Consider the following 26,368-nt stretch of genomic DNA (forward strand, 5'->3'; position numbering starts at 1 on the left):
TCTGTTTTTTATCCAGCTACATGTACTGGACAGACTGGGGGGAGGAGCCCAGAATAGAGCGTGCCGGCATGGATGGCAGCAACAGGTAGTGTAATCATATAAACCCTAAGCAAACACATCTTCTGTTGTAAACATAACATTTTATAGTTCAGTATCCCTTTTGCATCCAGATATATTAGCCCACTAACAATTACAAAAGCTCCAGTCGTAAGATCAAATTTAAATGCAAAGCAAATTATATATTTTCTTTGGTCTCTTTATATTGTATGCCTCTGTGTCAACAGGAAAGTGATAGTGAATGTGGACATATACTGGCCCAACGGTCTGACCATAGACCTGGTGGAGCAGAAGCTGTACTGGGCAGATGCTAAACTCAGCTTCATTCACAGAGCTAACCTGGATGGATCAGCACGGTATGGACCTTTTGTGTGTTGGAGTGAATGAGATAATTTCCTGAGCTATGACATTGCCAGTACTCTCTGACACTGTAGTGGGAGCTGTGGACATATCTGCAGCACCACACAGGAAGGCTCCTGTAGAACAAGAAAGCAAACTTTAGCAGTGTCTATATGTGGCCACTGTATAGTAGCTGAGTTGTTTGTTTACTTGCTGTTATGTTCCTCTGTTGATTTTCTGATTATTGAGTGTTTGGAAAGAGGTGGAAAAGTGATTGGGTCTGGGGGCCCAATGAGTCAATCATCAACAAGGAGCCATACATGGCTGACAGTCTGCTATGTTTCAGATTTTGAGAGGCATGCACTGGGTCTGCACACTGGGTGCAATTCTGTAACCTGCAGGCCTGCTGCAAGAAACATGTAACCGACCATGCTATAGTCACTCTATCCCCTCTTTCCCTAGTATTACTGCAGCCAGCCATTTAAATGCATGGCCACATCAGACCTACTGTTAACAGGAATCAAAACCAGTGATCAAACCTGTATATATATTCCATTGTCTTCATCCTGTAATCCTTCAACTAATTACTTGAATATTAATTCCACACACATTTAAATGTAAAACATACATTTATAATCATGTGTGCCAGGGAAGTTCTGTCTTTCTTCCATGTCCTATGGATAATGTATTTGCTGCTGTGGATGCTCTCAAGCCTGATAGCTCACACTATATATGAGGAAAAAAAAATGAAAAAATGGAAATTAAAAAATAGGGAACCTGGAGAGGAGGACAATATTCCCAGCAAAAAATTCAGAATATCCAAAGATGAAAGACTTAAAAAAAACAAAAAACTTTTAAACCACAACCAATGTGACTTGCAAGGTTAGATCAAACATCACTCACTTTTCTGGCTATAATTCAATGCTTGCGGACAAATACATGGACAACTGTGGACATCTTGGATATGTACTTTTTTCCATTCATACTCTGCATACACTGCTTGGACTCTGCATGGAGGACATGTTTCATACATGTGCAGTAGATTGTTGTCTACATATTCTTCATATGCACATTACGAATCGAATCAAAATGGCGACATCCATGCAAAAAGATGGAGTGTTGCTTTGTCTGCTGTACTTTGTGCAAAAAAAATGTAAAGAAGCAAGAAAGTTGTGTGCCGCCAATCAGTAACAACAGGAGAGCTCATGCACACTTGGTGTTCAGACCATATTCCCTCTATTGAAACTTCAGCAGGAAATTTTTTTGAGTTTTCTCTCTGTTCAGCCTTTTTCCAACAGAGAAAGGGAGGAGAAAAGAAAAATAGCTGTACAGACAGAATGCAAGAAAAGTAGAGAGAGAGAGCATGGGAGAGTTTTCCAACACAAACAGAACTGTGGTATGGAGGCCCCAGTCAAAACACACACAGCTTCACACACACTCCCAGTGCATCACTCTGGCAGCTCAATATTTTCTTCTTTCCTTTAGTCAATCTAGCAGCCTTCTTTCTCCAAGTCTTATCGTCTCTCTCTGTTTCCATCCAGCCTTCCTCCATCATTTTCTTTGTGCTCCTCCTACAATGCAAAGTCTCCAGACTCCTGTTAGAGACAAATAGTGAAAATGTTTTAATTTCTAGATCAGTAACCTCATAAGAAATAAAAATGAGTGTGCAAAAATGCGTCACTGCACTCTAAATCACACATAACTGTTGTTGGTCTCAATCAAACCAAAATCCAAACCATTTGTAAAATAATTTCAATATTGCTTATTGACCATTTCTGCATTGTTGAAATTCCACTAGAAGTGCCACAGGAACCTCTAAGAACACTGGAAAACAAGAATCAGAAGGGATATGAGAAATAGACATATTTTCTGTCTGAGATGCAGCGCCCCTCTGGATCACCTTTCAAGATAAAATCTACACATGCCAACTTATGTTTATGCTTAAGTTTAGGATATAGATCAGTGTCCTCAGCATGAAGATCGGGGCTTGAAACTAAGCTAGTTTTGTACAATGTGCCCTCTGACTGCTTCAAAGTACAGTCAGAAGTGTTTATAGTTGTTCCAAAAGGCCACACTTTAAGGTAGGGTGAAAAGAGAGAGAGGAGAATTGTGTGATGTGTTATAGTAAGAAGAAAATAGGGACCCATGGTGGAGCCTTGGGGAATACCACGAGTGGAGATGGACCATCACTAACTACACAGAGAGAGGTCTTTTCAAAATGTGATCCAGTCAGAGGCAGAATCATTTCAGTACATCCACAAGGAGTTGCCACAGAAATTTCAAACCATACCTGTATGGGCTTTTATAATTTAAGATTGGGGTGCCCTGATTGCTCAGGGGTTAAGGCAGTTCCCATGAACTACAAACACATCCAGCCAGGGACTTTTGTTGCACGTCATTCCCCATCTCTCCATTTCCCCGTCATTGCTCAACTGCCAGCTGTCAAAAAGACATAAAATTCCCCAAAAACTAGTAGTAAAAAATAGTAAGATAAAATTTTGTTGTGCTTTTAGCCCTCAGTCACACTGTATTAGCTCGTTATTCAACCAGTCCACAAGGTAAGTAGTCAGAAATAACTGTAAAAGCAGCTGCTCTTTTGAAAGTGTAGCATAATTTTACCTACAGCCTTTCTCTACAATTGTTACAATATGGTGAAGAGGTTGGATTAAATCCAAACCAAAATTTAATGGAAATGCTTGATGCTGTTGGAAAAATGTTGTAACCTCAGCCTGTAACTTCATTCCTATGGCGACAGCACACTAGTTCTGCAACCACTATATACATTAGTTCTCCCTCTTATAAGTTGATGCTGCTCAGTGCCTTTATGTAACCACTGAACTCCTTGGGCATGAGTATGTTAGTAGGTATATTAGGAAGATATGACATTCTGTTGTATTAATAGTCATAAAGTCACAGTAGAGACATATATGTGCTCTAAACAACTCCGTTAGAAGGGGAGGCTTTAATCTGAATATGCCTGACAGCTTCACTAATGAAATAATTTGCCTGTTTGCTAATTAATTTGTACACATGCACATACTCTCACAAAAGCTGAACAGAGCTTTGAAATCTGGAGTTGGTTAAATTTGTTCTTTCTTTTTTTCCCTGAACTGCTGCTGGCAGGCACTGCTGCTTTTACAGCACACACATAGGACGAAAAATGATGATTGATGAAAGCCAGTTTCTGGTGTGTTGATATTCTAAATACAAGCCTCCTTTGATCCTGTGCCTATGTGCGTTTGTGTGAGTACATTTTTCTGTAAGTGATTCTAAAGTGTGTTTTAGAAAAGAACTGCTCTCCCCTGATCAAATCTAACACTTGCGCATGCACGCATGCACACACGCACGGACACACACACACACACACACACACACACTTCTCTAACCATTATGCTTTATGTAATTGTTTGGCCCTGAGGATAGAGAGAGAACATACCTTCACTGGGGCTGCACGATCTTCTAAATGTGTTGTTTTAATAGGAAAGTCTTAAGAAAACTTGAATCTGTCCAGTTGAGGTAAAACTGCTGATCACACTGCTGTGGAATGTAGTCTAGATATTCATGGTCCCAGAGGAGTATTCCTAATGGTTTGCGGACTGTTCCTCTAGTGCCACCATCAGGCCAGAATGTCAAAATCTTTACATTTTCAATTCTCATATTTTCAAGGTTTGTATATGTTGTTGAAGTTGTGCAACACCTTTGTTCTGTGTGGTTTAATGAACACTCTTAGGCGTCTGTTTTTGTTCCAGCACAAAGTCAGCAGTAGTGCAGATGCAGTCACAACGCTATTTTCGTTGCTAGGTCCATTTCTTTGCCATTGTGTGTTTTGCGTCCGCCTTCAACTGCACCCCCTGAGGTGGGTTACACTGAGTTACAGTGTTAACAGTGTCAACACAGTTTTATATTGTGTTTTATTTAGGTGCAGAGCTGTTGCACTGTTGTTGTTTAGACAGCAGTTGGCTTTGGATTCTTTCATCAAATGGAAAAAAGGGTTTGTAGAAAAAAATACTTGATTCTCAACAGTATAGCTGAAGAAAGCATAATTTTCGTTTTGGTATGTGAACTCAGGTATTAGCACTTCTATCATATCAAATATTTCAAACAGCATCCAGCCTGGGGTGGGTTGAGTGGTGAGGCTGAGGTTGCATTTTGTGCAATTTTGATACTTGTTTTGGCATGATATTACTATATACCGTGTTTTGCCTTCTCCTATGGGAAACTCAAATGCAAAAGGCAATTTTTGTATATGCTTAAGGTGGCTACAGTCTCTGGTCTTCGAAAAGTTGTTTGCTCACATTCATGTATTTGTTTGTTTGAGGAGTATACAGCCCTTAGTCTGGTGAAACAACTTTAAATCCATTAAAGTAATAATTTTTGGAAGTATAATTTTAGAATAATAGATTGAACAAGTTGTGTGTCCTTGCACATTAAATTGCGCAGTCTACTGACAATGTAGAATGGCTTGTTTATGACAGGTCAGCATACAATAAATCTTTTGTTGCCAGAATATGACACTGAAATGCATATGTTTTTTAAAAGAAATATTGCAGTTTTCAGTTTTAGTTCACCTCCATATCAGACAAGGATTGTGCGAGATGATTTTTCACTACAAAGCACAAACCTTTCTCTCATTCTAAAGAGGCTTTCATTTTCTCCTGCAGTGAAACAGTGGTGGAGGGCACCCTCACCCATCCTTTTGCACTCACACTGTCTGAAGAGACCTTGTACTGGACCGACTGGCAGACTCGCTCCATCCACGCCTGTAACAAACACAGTGGAGACAAAACCAGAGAAATCCTCAGTGGGATTTACTCTCCTATGGACATCCAGGTTCTAGAGCCCTATCGACAGCCTTACAGTAAGTGGCATGTTTTACTTATGTGTATGAACAGTACATATGTATCAGAGTGAGATCGGCATGCCAGTAAACCATTATATTGAAGTAATCCAACTAGACTGCATAGTGTCAGTGATCTATTATAGAGCACAAATAACAATCTCTTGACCATGAAGTTGCGTATTTGGAAAGCTTACTGAATATAGTTCTGCCAGACTTTGTACTGTACAATTATTGTATTATATTGTTTTATATAGCTCTGTTTTGAGAGGCTAATCATATTTTCTTCATTGTGTATTCTTCTTTCTCTTTTTCTGGTCTTTTCATTGGTGTCACTGCAGTCCAGACTCCCTGTAGTGACAACAATGGAGGCTGTAGTCATCTCTGCCTGCTCTCTCCAGTCCAGCCTTTCTACAGCTGTGCCTGCCCCACTGGTGTCCAGCTTAAACCAGATGGAAAGACATGCAAGCCAGGTATGGATCCTATTTACAGCAGTGTGATCACAAACTTAATAGCCACTTGTAATCCCTAATTAAAAAAAAGAAAAACTGTGTCAGGTGCACTGCTGACAGTACACGCTGGCTTTTACTTTTAAACGAGTTGTCAAATTCCACTAGAAACCTCCCTTGCAAACGCAACGAAGGAGTGAGGGAGTGACGTGGAGGGTCACTGCTCAGTGTAGCATGGACATGAGATGATCTTCATAAGGTGTAGACCTGGTAGTCAGAGCTAACAAGCCATGAGAGACTCTGTCTCTCTGCTGGAAAGCTGGAAAGGGATCCTGATGGAGCTTTGACAATCACTAGAAGCTGATTTATGGCCCTTTGACAGAGTTACTCATGTATTGTACCTTGGGTAGTAGTTCTACTACAAGAGGTTATTTGTTTCTGTAGGGGAATGTCAGTATATAGCCATAGCCCTGCTCTTGATCAGAAGTTAGTGTTACTTTAGGTCAGACCTAAATATCTTGTTAAGCTCTGATTACAGCGCGGTTATCGTCAGTCTGATGTGTTGTGTTTACTGCTACTGAATACATCTTGTTTCATGTATGACGTTGTTTTTTCTTGTCAGGCTTACTAACACAACCAGCAGCATCTGTGAGAGGCACAAACTGGGGCAACAGTACTGCATTTATACTTACATTACATATGTGAGACCTTAGATTTGTGCCTGTTTTGTCATGGTTTGAGAAAGGCGAGAGAATTTATCTGAACCAAACTTTCATATGCAAACAGACTGTATCGAATTAATCTTGTGTAAGTAACTTCTTCAAAGGCCAAGTTGAAATCTTTTGACTTGTCTCATTGAAGGGTCTGAAGAGATGTTTTTGTATTTCAACAAGACCAATACGATGTTGAATTTTCTGATTGCGTTATTTCAGCCTCACAGTTAAACTTTCATCATATCATATAAAAATTTCAAACACTGCAGTTTAATTTTAAGTTTAGGTTTAAGTCCTGATGCGTTACCACCATTTTTGGACTAAGTAGCACATGACAAATGATGTGCTCAAAAACAGCTACAATTGCTCTGACATTTTACAGTGTGAACAGATACTGACTGACACAGAGGCAGCTGTGTCCACACCTCTGATCCCATGATGCTGGCACACTGTATAAAATCCACTGTGGCATAAGAATATTGTTCAGTGTAAACAAGCAAAGGTGGTGTAATTAAGGGTCTTCTTAACACCAATATAGCACGATCTCTGTGTAAAAGAGCTTGATTGAGAAATCTGACATCAGACGTAGTCCTTGATCTTTAGTGATCTAGCATACAGTTTATCGGCTTGAAAACCAGTGAAAATGACCTTCTGCTAGCAGAGTGGGACACTAAGTGACCAGCCGCCATGTTGATTCCCACGATGCTAAAACAATAGAGCTTTATTCTGCAAAAACACAACAGTGTGTTAGAGTGCATCTGTCTGTTAGGCTGTGTTATGTGAATGTATTAAATTTGAATGAAGCATGCCAACCAATCACTTAGCCACTGTTGACAATAAAAACAACAATACTCTATTGTGTCTGCCTGCAGTGTGTGTGTGGTGTGTGTGTGTGTGTGTGTGTGTCTTTGTGCCCATGCTTCTAATTTGTTTTGCTTGGCTGGTTAAATTGAAGGCGTTTGTTTTCGGCGTTTGCGCTGGCAGCAGAGCGTGTGTGTGAGTGTGTGTGAGACTGTTTGTCAGGGGTCTTTAAGTGTCTCAGAATGAAGTCAAGCGAAGAGTGGAATCACAGATGCTTTCCCTCCTTCCTTTTCATTCTTTCCCTTCATTTATCCCCCTTTGCCTCAGCCATTTAAGTAACAATGGAACAACTCTCAATGTCAAATCTGATTGGTGCTGAGGCTGAGAGATGCCAGATTTTGATTGGTGGTGAAACTGCAGCTTGGAATGAGAGACAGAATTTTTTTCAGGACTATTTGTTTTTGATATTTAGCTATGTGACATTTTTTTTAGATTTTGTGCTGTGTATTGTATTAATGTACTATTACAGAGTACACTATTTAATTCCAGATTATTTATTGTCTATGTAGATTTTATACAACATACGTTTTTGTAGACCCACATGAAATACTACTAGTATTTCTGCTACACAGTCATGGCTTTGTCTTAAGATTCAAGTGGATTGATTTGAGATGTGAGACAAAGATGTGAAAGAAAGATAAGGCAGATAGGGGAATACAAAGGGAGAGAGACTTTGAACTGCCTTAAATGTGAGATCTTCAGAGTCAGAGGTGTGAGAGACAAAGAAAAACAGTTAATTGTCTCCCATGAGGTGAGTTTGGCTCCTGTTAAATCTGAACCAACAGCCAAACACAGCGGAGGATCCCTCAGGACAGCAGAGCCCTTTGTTTCCAGACTGGTTGGAGCGAGGAGGAGAGAAGAAAAGTGATAATAGTGGAGCTTGGCTCAGGCTTGAAATCTTTTTCACCACAGATAGATTGATATTGGACTGTGGGGTTTGGCTCTAATCCAGATACCAAGTACTCAGACTTGGATCTGCTGTACAGTGCCTTGATATCTATCCTTTAATGACATGAGCTTTGGAGACATGTACAATTTTCCCAGTGGGAGAAAAAATGTCTGCTGTTTGTCGAGTTTGTATTGGTAGTGACTGAACTGAGGAGTCGTAGAGAGGTTTGATGGATGCTACTTGGTTTCAGTAAGTCTAGACTACCTTGTATGTGAAGATTGTTTGAGTAATTGTGTCTGTCAAAGCACCTTCGGTTCGGGGCTTTCGTAAAACAATGGAACAGTAGTGTTGCACCATCACACCTAACTCTACAACCATCATTAAACATAGGATGTGGAATGTGTGTTGTTACGCAATTTTGCATATAATATACACAAGTCTTAGCTATTGTTTAGTTTACATTCCTTCAACATGCTGATGTCTGTATTATTTGTCTTCAGCCAAAAATTGTTTTGTGGATATATATATTTGAAGTATATAAGAAACAGTCCTGCTGGTTTCCTCATGTCAGTTTAAAACAGGCAGCTACCAGGGATGTAAATCATAGGTTTCATCACATTATGATTTTATATTGATACAGTGGACAACGATTTGATGTTTGCTGATATCACAAAGTCTGCTATGATACAATTTGATTCGATTCAGGAGCTAGTGATCGCTATGTGACAATATCATTATATTATTATTATATTTATATCAAATCACAAAAAGAAACTAAAATATAATTTGACAACCAGACATTCTTCTCACTATAAAGGGCCACATTCTGATATATTTTCACATTCTATAGAAGAAAACTGAAAGAACATTAAATTCCTGTTTGTATACATTAAAGCAGGATATAGTTTAAACCTGACTCCTTTTTAGAGTATCAAACTAAATATTCTTAGAACTTAGTAACAATAACCTAGGGAATACAGTCTTTCTATATCATAGTTGCATACTATACCTTAGGATATAGGCAACATTTTTCCTCATCAAATCACTACTCCGCTCTGGTGGAGAAAGACGTGTCAGGGGAATTTCAAAATATCAAAACATCTGGGAGCCGGGAATGGAGACAACCTTTCCACAGAAAGGGGGGCTAAGTGAATCGATGTAGCTAGCAGCTACCACAGAGAAAAGAGTTTGGGGTTTTCGTTATTTTTCTTGGCCCACAGCAGCCATGTGTTATTGAGCTTAATAAAAGCTGCGACGAAACCAGTTGATGTCTCCGCACTTGCTTGGTGACAGACGTTACAATATGTATGATGTTTGATCGATGTTTTCATTTTGGATCGATGCTATGAGATTGTTGATCATTGAATCAGTGTAGACCGATGGATTGTTACAACCCTAGTAGCTACCAGATGGATAGCTGTTGATTATAAATAGCTGGTAGTGAACTATAGTCATTAATAGAGGTCCTCACAGGTCCACTTGTTCTGTCTGAACAGAACTGAGACCTGACCTAGGGAGCAGAGTCAGACTAGGTCCAAATCGCACTTATACAATTGAATGGGTTGGGATTAGGGATCGACCGATTATCGGCTGGCCGATTATAGGCGCCGATATTTGGCATTTTGACGCATATCGGCATCTGCCGTTTTTTTTAATCCGCCGGCCGATAAGAGATTAATTTAAACGCGGTTATTTTGGCAGCTGATGCAGCCGCGCCTCTCTGTCTGCAGTCACTACTCTGTCTCCAGCATTGTCCCGCCCACAGCACCATCTGATTGGTTACACACAGAGCCGATGGCAACAGCCAATCAGCAGTGAAAGCTGTCCATGCACAGTGCTCACACACACTGAACAACTCTGCTTTTTGCACCACAATCTGGTGCTGCTCAATTGGGACTACTAATTGATTTGAGACTCACATTTCTGTGCAAATTTTATTTTTCTTTGTTTTATTTACTTTATAAAACTTCAGGAAGCTATTTATTTATTTAATTAAAATTTCAGTTAACTTTATAACAGATGCTGCTGACCCTGGGAGCTCCCTGCACTTTTTGTTTTTGTTTGAACTTAAAACAAAGATAAGTGAAAGATAAAATAACATTTCAGTTGTATTGAAATTTTGGAAAACTTTATTTACTGTAGAAACTTAGGGAGCTATTTATTTGTTTTAATTTAACTTTATAAGACATGCTGCTGAGCCTGAGAGCTCCCTGCACTTTTTGTTAGAATTTAATCTTTAATTTAAATTTTTTAGACCTTTCACATGTTTCCAAATCTAAAAAACTGTTTAATAAACATATGCTTAAAGGCATTTAAACAAAGTTAAGTGCTGGAGTTTGTATTATTAAAAATTTTGATGCCAATATTTTCATTTTTACTGCAAATGAATATCGGCTCCAAACATCGGTTATCGGCCTCCTTGACTACTGATAATTGGCATCGGTATCGGCCCTGAAAAAACCATATCGGTCGATCACTAGTTGGGATCTAATTTTAATGTCAAGGGTCTGGGGTTTGTGGAATGGCGTGTCTACAAAGCATTTCAGTGTGTTTTTTTAGTAATCCATGTCACACACATCTTATGGAGCATGCTCCTATTTGGGCCACATAATGGCTTACATTTCACTCATGCTATACACATGTAAACATGACCCAAATCTTATTTTTATGCTTTAGTAAAGATCATACGATCAAAGTAAGACCAGCTGTCTCACAGCTAAATCAACTCTGTCACAAACTCTCCAGTGACTACTTAAGTGCTACTATAATCAACATGGATAAACATTTAACAATTAATAAAACTTGTCTGGTTTGTTTAGGAGCAGAGCAGGTTTTGCTTCTGGCTCGACGGACTGACCTCCGGAGAATCTCACTGGACCTGCCAGACTTCACCGACATAGTGCTACAGGTAAACACACACATACACAAACATATCAGTTCTATTATGTTGCACTCATGTATTCATCATTGTTCCTTTGCTCATGCAGGTTGATGACATTCGCCATGCTATTGCTATAGACTATGACCCAGTTGAGGGTTACGTCTATTGGACAGATGATGAGGTTCATGCCATTCGGCGAGCCCACATTGATGGCAGCAATGCCATGATGCTGGTTACCACGGAGATCAATCACCCAGATGGCATTGCTGTGGACTGGGTGGCCAGAAACCTGTACTGGACAGACACTGGCACTGACCGAATTGAGGTACACCGAGACTTAGCATTAATGTTCTATTTATTATAGAAAGCTGTCTGTGGAAAATCACTGTTTGACTTTTGTGTTACTGAATTTATGGAGTGCATAAGTTAAGCATGTTTGCATGTTCTCCCTGTGCCTGTGTGGGTTTCCTTCTGGTACTTTGGCTTCCTCCCACAGCCTGAAGCCATGCAGGTTAATCTAAATTACCCGTGGGTGTAAATGTGTGTGTGAGTAATTGTGTTTCATGGTATATTATAACAATGAATTGTGATCGTGGTATTCCAGGTGACCAGGCTGAACGGAACCTCTCGGAAAATATTGATTTCTGAGAACTTGGATGAACCCAGAGCCATAGTCCTGGACCCAGTTAATGGGTGAGTGCTTTTGTGTGTGTGTGTGTGAACTGGAGTTTGCCCTCCCTGGTAGGGCTTGACCGAGAACATTGAGGTCATGTTGTCTGTATTTTTTCTGAGAATTTGTGTTGAATTGAGTTTAGCAACCTAGGAATTTACACTCTACAGTTGTAAATGAACACTTCATAGGCTGATTGATAGATTTAATTTTGACTAGATACATCAACAGAAACTTCAAAAACATAACATCTCACTGATCAAACAGCAACAGGAGATGACATACGGTTTAAATACATCCAAAAATATAGATATCATGGAATGTCACTGGTAATAAGACTCTTATTTTTGAAATGATGAAATGATTGATGATGATGACAGTTGTAGGTATCTAGAAATGAACATTTCCTATCCAAGCAGAGTCAGAAACTAAAATGGATAGACTCTACCTATTGATTAAGATATGTGTAAAATGTCTAATGTTCCTGTGACTGGAACTAAGTTTCATCTTCTCTCATTGGCTCTGTCTCTCTCAGCTACATGTACTGGACTGACTGGGGCGAGCATCCTAAGATCGAGCGGGCTAACCTGGATGGAACGGACCGGGTGGTTCTGCTCAACAGCTCTCTGGGCTGGCCCAATGGACTGGCAATAGATTATGCAGCAGGAAAACTATACTGGGGAGACGCTAAAACAGACAAGATAGAGGTAGGTCTAACAGCAGATTATTATCAGACACATATGTGTGTGGTTTCACCAGCTTCTTCTCAGCTGGAAGACAGGCTTTTTGTGGAGTCATGCAATAGCTGGACAGACTTACACACCACTGAGTTAGATTGTTGTCATCTGGTCTGGTCTGTCTGCTGCTGCAGTGTGATCTGGCCTATCTGGATTGTGATGGTCTGCATTGGTCTGGTTTGACCTATTGTACATTTTGCCCAATAACAGATACATTTTTTATCCACCGTACATACTGCCAAGTGTCAAAATTGGTGAATATTGAACTTGAGAGGAGAAAAAGGAAAGAAAGAGAGGGGCTACAATATTTTGATCAAATAATAATCTTTGTAAAAACTGATTTGATGAACACAATACAGCTTAACTGAAGTAATTCAGTGCTTTTCAATCTTATTCAGAGAGGCAATGAGATCTCAAATGTCAGTTCTAGCTCTGTTCACACTGACACTACTCTTTAACAGTCTACATTGTCTTTATGTGTATAATGCTCCAGATAGTAACCGCTTAAACAACATGTGTCTGATCCTTTGCCAGTCAGCCATGACCCTCATGTCTTTGTCTCTTTTATGATCATTTTTGGATAGGAGGCACCGCACAGCACTCACGCACATCCTCATGTCACCTGTTTCCAGTTTGGTATATCTAATCAAATTGTCTCCAGGGAAATTGCTTCTGATGTTGTTCATTAGCCAAGAATCTTCAGGGTCTCCTTTCAAACAACAGCAGATGATTTCACTGTTCTCCTCTCTGGCTGAAGGTGTACATACCAGTGACATCAGTCACTGCACAGGATGAGCATAAGGAAAACCTGCAGGCTCTCAGTAGTGTATTGTGTTATGTTACAGGGGCATAGCATAAAGCTATGAAATATAGTGTGTTGGGAAGCTAAAGGGAAAACGCTGATAAAAACAATAATGACACAAAATGTAACAAAGATTCTTGTGACTTCAGACACAAAAAGGGAAAAATAGTGTTAAATGAAGGATGAGAACAGGCCAAAAATTTGATCTGAGTCTCACTGTGTGGCTGGTTTTGGAGCAGTACCACTATGGTGACTCCCTCCTGGTGAGAGTTAGGAGCATGTTAAGAAATGACTGCAAACTATCAGGTGTCATCTCATTTTGCCAGTTTATCATTTGAGCAAGACTACCTCAGGATGATGGGTAGGGCTTGGCATGATTATCTTTACCCTGGGTGTGAGAGTGTAGTGAAAAATGTGTGGAAGTGTTTGCTGGGAATTGCAACTATGTTGTCCTCTGACAAGCCATCTCTTTCTCTTTTCTTTCTTATAATTTTTTTGAAACCATACCATTCATCGACTGTCTCAGACTCATTGTCCAAGTGCTCTAACCACTAATGGGATGGGATGACCATCACGGTGGCCATGGCAGATTCTGTTCTGGCCTCAAAATCTCATACATTTGTGAGATAATTTGAGTAGATTGAATTTAGCTTTTAAACATCACAGAGAACGATGCAGGTCAACAGGTGACACTACATATGATACTATTCTGTCAAAAAAAACTGAGAATACTTGATTTACTTACATGCATATCAGTGTGCTCGTAGACTCACCTTTTTCAGCGTAAAACAAGTGTAATTTGTACTTATTTGTACTGTATCTTGTCTAGTGCTTCTTGATAACAGGAACCAAAAAAACACACTTACCCATAGAATTTCTATGTTTTTCACACTTTGTGCAGATATTTTTCTAAATTTTGTTAATGTGTCTCAATTGTGAAAACGGTAACTATCACATTAACTGGGAGGTCTCCACACTCCAGTCTGAGAAGCAGAGGACAACAAAGTGAGGCAGGGTTGGGGGGTGGTTGTTATTCTTGTTGCCCTTCCCCCTCTCTCTAAGACTCGTATAGCTGCTTTAAAGCAGGTGTTCTCCATTCTCCTTCACTCCGTCTGTATCTCATACTAAGGGGTCTGTTTTTAGACATTACAATAATTACACGTTCCTCGTTGTGCACTTTTCGTCCCTGTATTTTTGTTTGTTTCACTTTCAGCTCGTTACTACTCAATGATCAGTTTTTTTTCCATTTCTTGCTTTAGCTGTTGTCTCTGATTTGGTCTGTTTATCACTGTTGTCGCTGCAGTTCAGTGATTGTTGTGGCGTTTGCAGAGTTGGATACGTTTACTGGCGTTAACATATTTTCATCGCAGTAGAGAGAGGAAGAGAGAAGACTAGACCAAAATAGTGAATGCCTGAGCTTTCTGGCTGAATGCTTACCAATTGAAAAGGGGTGGCTGCTCCTTCTCTCCCTCCCTCCCTCTCTCTCTCTGTCTCTCTCTCTCTCTCTCTCTCTCTCTCTCTCTCTCTCTCTCTCTCTCTGTCAGGGTGAAAGGACCCACCTCAAAGGGCTTTTTTCACGTTTCAGCCTTGTTTTTATCCTGTTGAAAAGAAATTGCTGCTGGGTGTGAAGACATTTCCATTGTATATCTGCCTGCGTCTCTCTCTCTCTCTCTCTCCTCTCTCTCTCTCTCTCTCTCTTGTGTGTGTATGTGTGTGTGTGTGTGTGTGTGTGCATGTTGTCTGATGTTTTTCAGTGTTTGTTATTACATACATGAAGATAAAGGCTGGGCAGCTACTTTAAGCCTAAACCATGTGCCAAATTTACACCTTAGTGGCAGAACTAAAGAGTTAAAGGATCATTGCAGTTTATTAAAGCTTTGGTCTTGTTTTTGTAGTTTTGGAGATCATTTCTATCAGATAAAACTCTGCAATTCTCATGTCCCAGCCACATGACATGTCAGATGTTGCTGAAATTTCACAGGCCGGAGTGAGATAATCAGCAAGGTGTTACGTGTCATCTTGTTATGATATGTGTGGGACTCATTCACAGTGGCAGTTAAAAGCAGTTAAATGTATATCCTGACGATATGACTCTTGTCTCACTTGGACCTGAATTGTGTTCCATATTTAAGTGGTTGCCCACCCCAAATGTGTGTATTTACAAAAACAAGAAGGAGAAGAAGAAGAATGTAAATCATTAAATTCTCGAGAACTCTTAACTTTATGCAGTTTTGACAAATTTCCTTCTTTCATGAAATAATCAGTTCATCAAGAAAAAAACAAACCTCAACATTAACAAATAACCACCTTTGAAAATCCTGTCATTTGAATGGGATTTCCACAGGTAGCTTTTACTTCCATTTGATGCTGTGACTGAAGATTGTTTTCATTATTGATTTGACTGGTTCTGCAAGTTTACTGTTTTTTTCCCCCAATCCATTTATTAATTTTATAGTTTATTAGATATTGTTATCAGTGCAGTGTGAAGGCCCTGCTGCTTTGACATGAGCATCAGGGAATTGCAACATCTTATATAAATATATTTCATATTACTCACTACATTAGTGGTGTGTGGATATTTGGATTGTGCCTGTACTCAAGACAATGTGTGTGTGTGTGTTTGTGTGTGTTTGTGCAAGTGTAGTGTAGCAGGCCTGCCAAACAGCTGAAAACTGAACAGCGCCCAACATTTTATTTTCTAAAAGAGAGAAGAGAGAGAATGATAAATGACTAAGGCAGACTGAAGACTTTCTCCAAGAACACTGGAGAAATGCTCTCTCTATCTCTCTCTCTCTCTCTCTCCTGCTCTTGTGTTTTCAAGTCTTTTTTAAAGAAATCTGACTCCCCTCTGCAACCTCCCACCCAACCCCCTCATCTGTGGAAAAAAACCTCTCTGAAGTTACCACAGGCCCCCTCCTTTTGAAGAGGAGTGTGTGTGTGTGTGTGTGTGTGTGTGTGTGTGTGTGTTTGTGTGTGTGAGTGTTAGCTGCTTTGACTGATGTGTTGCTTTCTCTGCACACACACAAAATGGCTGCTTTGTTGTGATTATGCAGATTGACTATGTGTAGTACCATTCAGTCACGCTGTGGAGCCATATGATAACTGCTTGTGAGTGTGTGTGCGTCTGTGTGTATGTTAGAGGTGGAACTCAGTGAGCAGGGAGGTGTATATAGTGGAATTCCCCCTGCTTAAGGCCCTGAATAGCTCCTCTGCTCTCCTTGCCTGTGTCTTGTTTCTGTAACAATCCAGCTCAACAGGCTTAGACTGTACAATACCAACTGTTAATTTCAGTCGTGGATTGTAACCAAGGACTTTGGTTAAGTAACTTTGACGCACCTGTAGTTTTACTCCACTGTGTTTATTTGATAAAAAAGATTTTACATATAAAATATATGTTCATGGAAAATGCATGCATTATATGTTATATTGTAGATTAAATTGGCCACACATATGCATAATAATAAAACACACCTAAATACAAAAATTACACAGAAAAAATGATCAACGTTACAAGACAAAGTTGTTCTTTTTGACTGATGACTTGAGTCAGTGACTTGTAGGGGGCAACCCTTGTTGTGACTGAAAGAAATTAGGACTGACTGGTGTTGTGACTGATGACAGGTGTTCAGACAGCAGAGATGAGTCATCAGGAGCAGCTGGTTGTCTCTGTGAGGCCTCTGAGGACCAAGTCAAGTCAAGTCAAATTTTGCTTATATAGCCCAATATCACAAATTTGCCTCAAGGAACTTAACAATCTGTACAGCTTCACGGCACCCTCTGACCCTAGACCATCCTCCAAAGAGGCAATCAGGTCCTGTCTGTGAAAACCAGACCCCTCACAGATGCATCAAGGACCTCTGACCAGATTAAAGAGATGTCTGGTCAGGTCCAGGACTGGGAGGAGAGCCAGGGCCTGCTTCAACAAATAAGGAACCTGAAAATGAAAAGCAAGGCACACAGAGAGATGAGTCAACAAACAGAAGATAGAATTCATGAGCTCAACACAAATCTGCATGAAAAAAAATGCATTGGACAACAGGTTTAATGTAAGGAAGGAAGAAAAAAGAAGCCCTTTGTTGACAGATTTCTTCCCAGCAGCAAGACATTCCTGAGCTTAAAGAAACTGTCAAAGAATTAAAAGTTTTTGAGCAAGAATGTAATGAAATACAGTAAGAAAAAGTGGCCATGAAACATCAGACTGAAGACCTGTGACAAAACATCCATCAACTGAACATAGCTTCTTAGTTTGGGAACAGTCGGGTGGAGGCTGTTGAGATTGAATCAGACAATTGCAAAGTAGGATGAGCTAAAACACCTAAAGAGGTCATCTTCCTTGAAAAATAAGCAGCACTAAACAGGAGCAGCTTAGGGCCCTGGATGAAAAATCTAGCAGAGAGAATGAGGCCACTGGCACAGGTAAAGACCTCAGAGACACAGGAAAAACTTCACCTGCAAAATGAGCTGATGAAGCACTTTGACAGTGAAGCTGAGATCCTTAAATGTAAAGGTCAGAGCTTGGACAAAATATCTTTTACACAGAAAAAGCAAAAAGAGGCCTTAAAACAACGATGACAATGCTGTTCTGTATCAGGAAATGAAGGAGCAGCAGGAAGTGTCACCAAAAAAGATGTATGGGTACGAAGAAACCATCAAGCCACGTGAAGCAAACATATGACATCCTGCAGTGAGAAAATCAGGAGCTCAGAGAGAGAGAGCTGTTGCATGTGCAGGAGTAACTGAAGGCCTCACAGATGGAGCAGAAAAGACTTCTTCACAAAGAGCTTGTACAAAAACTGAAAGAAGAGTTGGTCAAAACTGTCTGTTTGAAATAGAGGCTCCATGACAGTGAAACTGAGCTTCTGAGCTGTTAACTCGACACCACTGAGGAAAAGTGTGAGACTGTCATGATTGGGAGAGAGGCAGAGAGAGATCCTGGAGCTGAGCAGAAAGCTTCTGGTTGAAAAAAGCTCATTCATTCAGCAGCAGCTGCTGACTGCTCATAGTGAGGACGAGCTCTGCGATCAGATGGACTCACTCCAAGTTCTGCTCCAGCTGAAGACAAGGGAGAACAAGGCCCTCCGATCCAAGATCCAGTCCCTGAAATCCAAGATGAAACCCCACAACAGGTTCAACACAGAGATTAAGATTAATTGCATGTGACACTTCATCCTCAAAGGAAGCAAGTCCAGGCTGAACCCCAGACCTGGAGCTGCTTCACCGAGTGGGTTAACTTCAGGCGCTCCAGTTTCCTGTCACATTATAAATACATAAGGTTAGTTGTTGAGAAGAGAAATACACACAAAAATATTTTGAAATGAGGGATTATTACAGAGATTTGAGTCCATTGTTTACTGCACACTGAAAAAAATGGGGAAACAAAAGCTCATGCAGAAACACTAAAGGTTGCAAGTAAAAAATGGAACTAAGTTACAAAACAAAGTTTCCAGGGGACTCTAAAAGCTTGGGCATGGGAGTTGTTGACTTAGCATGAGAGAGACTTTGATAGCTTGTCCACAATATGCAGTTGCTATACACGAGGTGTAGAGCAAATGTTTTCAGTATTATCCAAATTAGTTATCAGAATGTTACAACTGAATTTAACCCAAATTATTTAAATGGTTCTGTATTTGGAGCACAGTCCTGTATTTTTTATTATTTAAAGATGTTGCCTCGAGCGCAGCTTAAAATGTGTTGTTGTTAGCAGGAAACAGTTACAGCTGGGGTTAGCATAACACTACCAAGACTATTTTGAAACTGGAATGTGTTAACTATAAATACAGTGTATACTGTATGACAGACTGAACATGTGACTAACTCCATCACTACAAGTTATGTGTAGAATTACATCAGAACATACTGTATAAAGGGAAAATTCCATTTATCTACAAATGTAACATGTTGATGTTGACAGAACAAACTTTTCAGTGCCTCTCCTGGAACGCAGTGTTTTGACTCAGGTCTGCTCTGCTTCTGATAGCTGCCTGGCTGAATAGATCAAATAGATTGAAAGATTGAAATTAAGTTTTGTGTGGCCTCTGAGTGGCTCTGTGCTTCCCTGATGCTTTATCTTCTGTGAGGGCCGTGAAAGACGATTTGAGACGGCTTTGTGAAATGGTGGAGCCCCTCTTTATAACACTGGCAGTGGTAATAATGGAGCAGGCGGCCAAAGACAGGCAAACACACACATAGGAGCTTCAGCTGACAGGCAGCAAGCAAACGTTGCAAAAGTTGTCTGTTCACTAGTTCCACCAACCAGCGACAGATATTTGATAAATATATGAAGCTGATACCAGTCCTGCAATTCCTCAGCCATGGGACTCACTCTGTTATTACATGCTATGTAGATTATACAAGGCATGGCTATTAATATAATGTAATGAATAGCATTCAGTTCTTTCACATACTTCTGCATCACACAGAGCACAGTTTGTCCTCAGAACCTCTGTCGTTCTTTTCTTAACTTCTGACACAGACTCAAAACGTGTTCCTTTTAGTGCAGATTTGATCTTAGGAAAAAGGAAAAAGTCACACGGTGCTAGATCAGGTGAATAAGGGAGGGTGATCAAGCACTGTGATTTGTTGTGAGCTGTGCGCACAGAAGTTTTGGGACGACTTTGGCAGACTTTTTTTGTCATGTTCAAATTTTCATGCAAAATTTGCCGAACTGGCCATTTCTGCTCTCATTCTTATACTGAGTCAGTCGACCATTTCAAACGATTTGTCTTGGACATCCTCTCTGCCTTCACTAAATCTTTTGTGCCATTCAAACACATGTGCACGTGACATGCAGTGTTCCCCATACAATGTACAAAAAGATTCAGCTGCTGTTCTGTTCAGTTTCACCCAAAAATTCAAGTTAATGTGTTGCTCAACTTTGAAGCTAATCATTTTCTGACGCCTTAGCAAAAACACATGCACTTCAATCAGTAGCTAACAGTGAACTAAAGACGTCACTTATTGGAAACCAGCCTTTAATATATAACACTTGCTGTGACTGTGAACCACATGGTTTTATCCTCATAAGCGCAGTTTCATTATTTAATAGCCATACTTCATATATAACAGTATAGTAATACTGTATGTAAAGCATGTTGTACACCATGTATGTGTACATTATTTTCAGATAATCTTCATTCCAAGGTTGAAGTTAAACTTTATCTTGGCCCAGATCTGGTTTCAACACTTTTAATACTGAGTATTTGCCAATGCTGAATCCAGTTTACTAACATAAAGTACAGCCGGTGTTACAGCTTTTCTGGTTTTGTATGATATGCTGTTTGATGTTTAGTGTAACATACCAGCTTCTCTACGTTTACAGCATAAACAGTGAATTGCAGTTTTCATCCAATAGAAGCACTCAAGAAGTGTTGCATGTTCACTTGCAAAGGTGTGGTTCAGTTATTTTAACATGGCACCGTGCAGTGTTTTTACAAGTCACATATTGTACCTGGAGCACAGTGGCTCACAATAAAAAGAAATAGGAATGGATCAGTCTTTACTATGAGAAAAAGAAGCATAATTGATGCTCTCAGTTTTGATAAATTATTGGTGGAGGTTTTTATGAAGTATATTAACATATCTCAGTTCACTATCAAAATCAAACTGTATTAAATCCTCATCTTGGATCACCTTAGGACAAGTTTCCATTTAAAAAACATAAAAAACAAACAACCTTACAGCTTGCTGTGCTTTATACCTTACCAACAGTGAAGTGGTAGTATAGTCAATGTGACATGCATATGAAAATGAATATTGAAAGTATGACATCAGTCAAATAAATGAGCTACATGTTCATTCAACATTGTTCATTCTGTCCATTATTACAGGCGGTCTCAGAGTTCTGCATAAATATATCATACTGTCCTACATCAAACACCGTCCATAAATTATATCATCAACCTGGTTGTTACATGATGACTGATTGCTCTTATGATGCTGCTTTGACATGTTTCCATGAATCCTGATTGAGCATACTGCAAGGGGTAGCTCTCAGGTTAGAGAAATAACAGAAACACCTGTTGTTGCTCACAGTTTCCACGGTGTCCTGCCAGCTCTCTCTCCTCCCTGTTTCTTCCATCCTGTTTCCCTGTTACCACAAAGTGACAGTAGCTGCATGGCTCATTTCATCTGGGAGCTCAGCCTCTGGCCCACATGTGTGTGTGTGTGTGTGTGTGTGTGTTGTGGCTGATCTTATGTATCCTATTAGAATGGTAATACTGTGGTCTGATGTAAGCACTGTTGTGGTGAGCAAGCAATAGCAGCTACTACCCCACAGCTGTGTGTGTTTGTTTCTGCTGTGTCCCGTGTGGATGTGACACACAAAATTTGGTTACATCAACTTATTTTCCATAAAAGTGACTTAAAATCCTTAATTAATAATAATTACTAACATAAGAAATGGGTGTTTTTTCACACGTGCTACCTTTCTAACACCAAAGGGGTGGTGGTGGTGGAAGGTTGAGGTGGGGGGGTCATCTCATGTAACTTTCACACCCACATCATGAGATGATCAGCCAGTTATATAAGATGTGAGAGAGGACCCTCCCAGTGCTGAACAATAACAAAGACTTTAACTTTTACATTCTTATTTAAATTTCCAAGCACCCTCTGTGTTTGATAACCAAAATCATATTTTCTGTAATTTCAGTAGAATTATCAGGGGAATTTCTAAGTTGTGTTTACATGTAATCATGAAGCAACCACACTGTTGCTCCTCTCACAGCATTTGCAGTCGTGCATTTTTCAGCATGTATTAACAGGGCAAAAATAACACACACACACACACACACACACACACACAAAAGTATTAATTATACCAAGATCATACTTACACTTCTGGATACAAAACCAGAGGCCTATGAATAGTAAAATGGTTTCTTATGGTTTGACAAAACCATAAACCTTTGTCTTTGACTTTAGGAAGCATGGGTTAGAACGTCCTTGATGCTATGTGGAGGTAAATCAGCCAGTCTGTTGCTACATCATACAGTTGAACAAGTAAAAACTAAAACCTATAACTAAACTAAAAGTAAATGAGTCAAGCCTCTGGAGCTGTGAGCTAGAAATCAGCAGTATAGACTAGTAGAAACAGTCAGTGGACGTGATTGTGCGTCAGTGCAGAGAGTGAATAACATGTTTGGTATTGATTCTACTATCTGTGCGTGTGATGTTTCAAGCAGCCTCAGAAGTTACAAGAAGTAAAGAGCCATTTGATTTTTGTGTGTATTTATGTGTGTTGTAATCTTTCAACTTGACTTTTGAGGCACCTGTTTTCCTGTGTTGTGCCTTATTTATAATACATAATTTCATCTTGCTAGCTACAAGATGACTTCCAAAATCTGCCCTCACACAAGGGGAACATTTTTTCCCTGTGCACAATTGTTGTGCATATGTTGAAAGATGGCATGACTTTTAGCAACTATCCAGGAAACCAGGAAACACAAGTATATGACCCTGAACATGACAACTTGTGTTTGGAAGTAGTTTTAGCATAACATATCATCATTTTATGGGAAGTTTTAGAATGGAAATAATGGCTCTTAGCATTTAAAGGTAACTAATAGAGGAAAAGCTAAATTTACAGGCCTAGTCAAAAACAACTGGAATGCAGTGGTGGCTTCTATTATTATGAATCCCATGCTATGAACAAGGTTTTTTCTTGGATGAGCTGAATGTATCGTCTGTCACACATCAGTTAGTCTCAGGTTGCACATTCCTGAGAAATACTCCTATTATGAAACACCCACACATAAGTAAACACTCCCAGGTCTCTGTTTGCTTATATATGTAACAGATAGCAGTGTGTCTTTATGAATGTGTGTGTTCTGACTGCAGACCAGTACAGGATTAGGGTAATGTAATTAATATGATTTCAGTTGAGGGGGTAAACATTTTTGATTCCTGTTTTCTGAATTAGTGTGTTACTGAGCTTATATGGAAAATAAGCATATGTGTAATGTTCTCATTTGCCTTGTTGATAAACGATCAAATAGGAATTTATAAGGCTGCATCAAGAAACAAAAGTTATTTCCAGATTTTGAAATGAAGAATGGACTACAGATCATCAAAAATAACATGAAAGTGTGAGTCACTAGATGTAATACAGCTGCACCTACCTGTATGTAATATAAGCTGCAAATTCACAGGCAGATGCATCAGAGCTGAGTGAAAAAGTCTTATTGAAGTGTCTCTTAATGACAGCTCTTCATCACAGGAGCAGTGTCACAGCAAAGTAAATGCACAGGAAGGGATGGGAAGAATACTAGAATATTTTACACAAGTAAAAGCACTGTTACTTTAAAGAAATTGCACTCAACTAAAAGTACAAAAATGCAAAAATGCACTTAGATGAAAGGGAAAAGTAGGTGTAAATTGGTGTAAAAATAGTAAATTAATTAAAAAACAATCTTCAATACATAAGAAGGGTAATAAGCAACGTGAAGTTCACAACAATCATTGTTAATCTAAATAAAGTGAATAGGATTTTCCTGACACATCAGATATAACAGCAGAATAAAATCCTCTCCCCCTCTCTCCCCTCTCTCCCCCCTCTCCCTCTCTCTCAAAACAACTGTTTGATGGAGATGCCTGCCCACCATGAGCCGGGTTCTGCCTGTTAAAGGGGAGTTTTTCTTGCCACTCTTGCTGAGGAAAGTTGTAAATAACACTGAGAAGAGTAAGGTCTAAACCTGCTCTCCATGACATCAAACATACACTCCTGTAATAGAAAAAGAGACAAGACTGTACAGTGCGAATAGAAACTGCTTGAAACTAATGTAGCCAAAATGTAAAGAAATAAAAGATAGCTCTGAAAAGAAAAACAGTGGACCTTGAGGAGACCAGATGATTCTGTCAAACAAAAGAAATTAAGGCTGAGAAACAGGCCTAAGCAAACTGTGCACATTGTCTCCTCGTGGGAACCCTGGTGGGAAAATCTGAAAGTACATTCATTCCACAAAAAAAACTTTCAAATGATTTCTGTTATTGCCTTTAGGTAAAGATGAGAGCAAGTAAATTCCAGTGTTAGACTGTGCGGTGTGATTGAAGCTGGCTACTTTTATCTGTTATTTATCGTTATAAACAGAATATCTTTGGGTTTTTAACTGTTGGTTGGACAGAACCTTACCTTGAGCTCACTGAAATTGTAACAACCATTAAAAAAAAACAATTTTGTTACATTTTACAGACAAAACCACTTATCAAGAAAGTAATCATCGGCGAATATCAACAATTATCTTAAGGTGCAATCCTACATCAGCTGTAGTTTATTACCACTGAAGTCAGGTTATCCAGTGCTGTAAACCCAAAATAATAGTGAATGAGTTGAAGCAGATGGGAGTTTTACATATGTACACACAGTAAGCAGTCAAAGGTTTCCCTATATGATTCTTCTGTTTTCCACAGGATTCCATTCATTCAGTGTGTTTCATTCTGTTTATCAGAGAATATCTGTGTGTGTGAGCGTATGTGAACTGTCCTGTGACGGTCTGACTTCTCCCTGCGTGTCCGATGAGACCTTTGTTACTTTTCTGTTTGCTCTCTTTCTGTCTTATTGTCCTTTTCCCCGCGTCCATCAAGAAATGAGACGTTCTCACACCCAAATGAAAAAAGACGGGGGAATAAAATCACACTCCCAGTGCATAATTCTTCCTGAAAAAGCCAGCAGAGAGAAAGAGCAAGCAAGAGAGGAGGAGAGGGCAGAGAAAGGGAGTCTCTCTGCCATCTTTTCACTGGGATGGCCATGTCTAATTGTGTCACAGTGATAAATGAATAGGTTTTTTGTGGAGGGGTCAGGAACCTCCCTTGGATCAGAGGCCCATCAAAGTGAATGGTTTATTTTTTCTGTTTGCTCACCCCCTCACTCCCACCCTCGCAATGGATATTTAAATGAGCATTCACTAAACAGATAGCTGCTCCTGACGGCAACAACACTCATTCTCATTTAGCTTTTTTGCTTGGTTTATGGCAACATAGGACTATGAGCTTCAGAGTTGATACAAAATTAAATCCATGCCTATGGTACAACCTATGGTACAACCTATGGTACAACCTATGGTACATTTGAGTAAATGTTTTGAGAAGTCAGTATGATATCCATTGTCACTCTTTTGAAACTCATCCTTTTTTGCAGTCAGTTCCTTTTGTTTTCAGTGGAAAGACATTGGAGTGTATTTTGAATTACATTTGGCTGTGGTCTGAAGGCTAAAATGAAAAACTCATAGTTTTAACCTCCATTTGATCATTTCCTGTGTGTGTGTGTGTGTGTGTGTGTGTGTGTGTGTATGTGTGTGTGTGTGTGTGTGTGTGTGTGTGGACAGAGGAGTCAGTGTCTGTTGGCATCCATGCGTTACTTTGACTTTCTCTCTCCTTTTTTTGTTTCTCTTCCTCTGGTCCCCTGCTCTCCTCTGAAACTTTCTAATTTGATTGACTCACTTGCTCCTTTCTACTCATCTCTTCCCTTTCTTCTTTAGTATTTTAATATCAGTGTGGAGGGTGTTTTAACTTTTTTTAATTGAAACAAAACTGGACCTTTTTTTTAAAATCTCATGGCTGGGCTGTAATTCATTTCTATTATGTTTTGCCATTTAATGGAATTGTATTGTGATGATGGGATCATATCATACATCTACATTTTTCACATTTCTATTGTTCAAATTAAAGTGTGATTAACATTATAACAGAGTTTTACTTTTGCTAAATGTTTTGTCTGATGCAATAATAGCACATAACAAAGGACCACATTTCATTGTATTAAACATTAACTAATGCAGCTCCTGTCAATGGGGGCTGATTGCTTGGCCCACTTTAATCCAGCTTGCAGCGTGTGGCTGCTGGAGTTGGCTGCACTGCTCCGCTCTGCTCTGTGTGACAGTGTAGAAAGTGCTGTTGCTGTTGAGTTCTGCCTTTTTAAAACCCAGACATACGCCCATCCAAATCAGTAATACGAGGTATATGTCACTGCAATGTGTCCAGGAGTGGTTTTAAAATCTCATGCAGGTGCCACAGAGGTAAAGTTGTAGTCTACCACTGCAGGACTTGGTTGTGACATGGAACTAAGACTGAGATTCTTGTGTTAAACAACATGCATGATGAGGAGCTGTGTTGGTGGGGGCAGGTTGTTTTAAGCACTGGTG

At 39.6% G+C, this 26,368-nt stretch overlaps 1 protein-coding gene across 2 annotated transcripts in view; it reads left to right on the top strand.

Annotated features, from left to right (window-relative positions):
* The window catches only part of lrp5 (low density lipoprotein receptor-related protein 5), a 63,901-nt gene that overhangs the window by 16,865 nt on the left and 20,668 nt on the right, over window positions 1-26,368 (top strand). The window contains exons 4-11 of one of the 2 annotated variants that reach the window (XM_018678582.2): window positions 17-85; window positions 285-413; window positions 5,058-5,254; window positions 5,575-5,706; window positions 10,965-11,053; window positions 11,133-11,351; window positions 11,631-11,719; window positions 12,232-12,403. In XM_018678582.2, coding sequence (XP_018534098.1) covers window positions 17-85; window positions 285-413; window positions 5,058-5,254; window positions 5,575-5,706; window positions 10,965-11,053; window positions 11,133-11,351; window positions 11,631-11,719; window positions 12,232-12,403 — 1,096 coding nt within the window. The remainder of the gene's footprint in view (window positions 1-16; window positions 86-284; window positions 414-5,057; window positions 5,255-5,574; window positions 5,707-10,964; window positions 11,054-11,132; window positions 11,352-11,630; window positions 11,720-12,231; window positions 12,404-26,368) is intronic. The other variant, XM_051073657.1, reaches the window with a different exon arrangement.

Source organism: Lates calcarifer, linkage group LG10 (assembly GCF_001640805.2).
Source record: "Lates calcarifer isolate ASB-BC8 linkage group LG10, TLL_Latcal_v3, whole genome shotgun sequence".
Lineage (NCBI taxonomy): Eukaryota > Metazoa > Chordata > Actinopteri > Centropomidae > Lates > Lates calcarifer.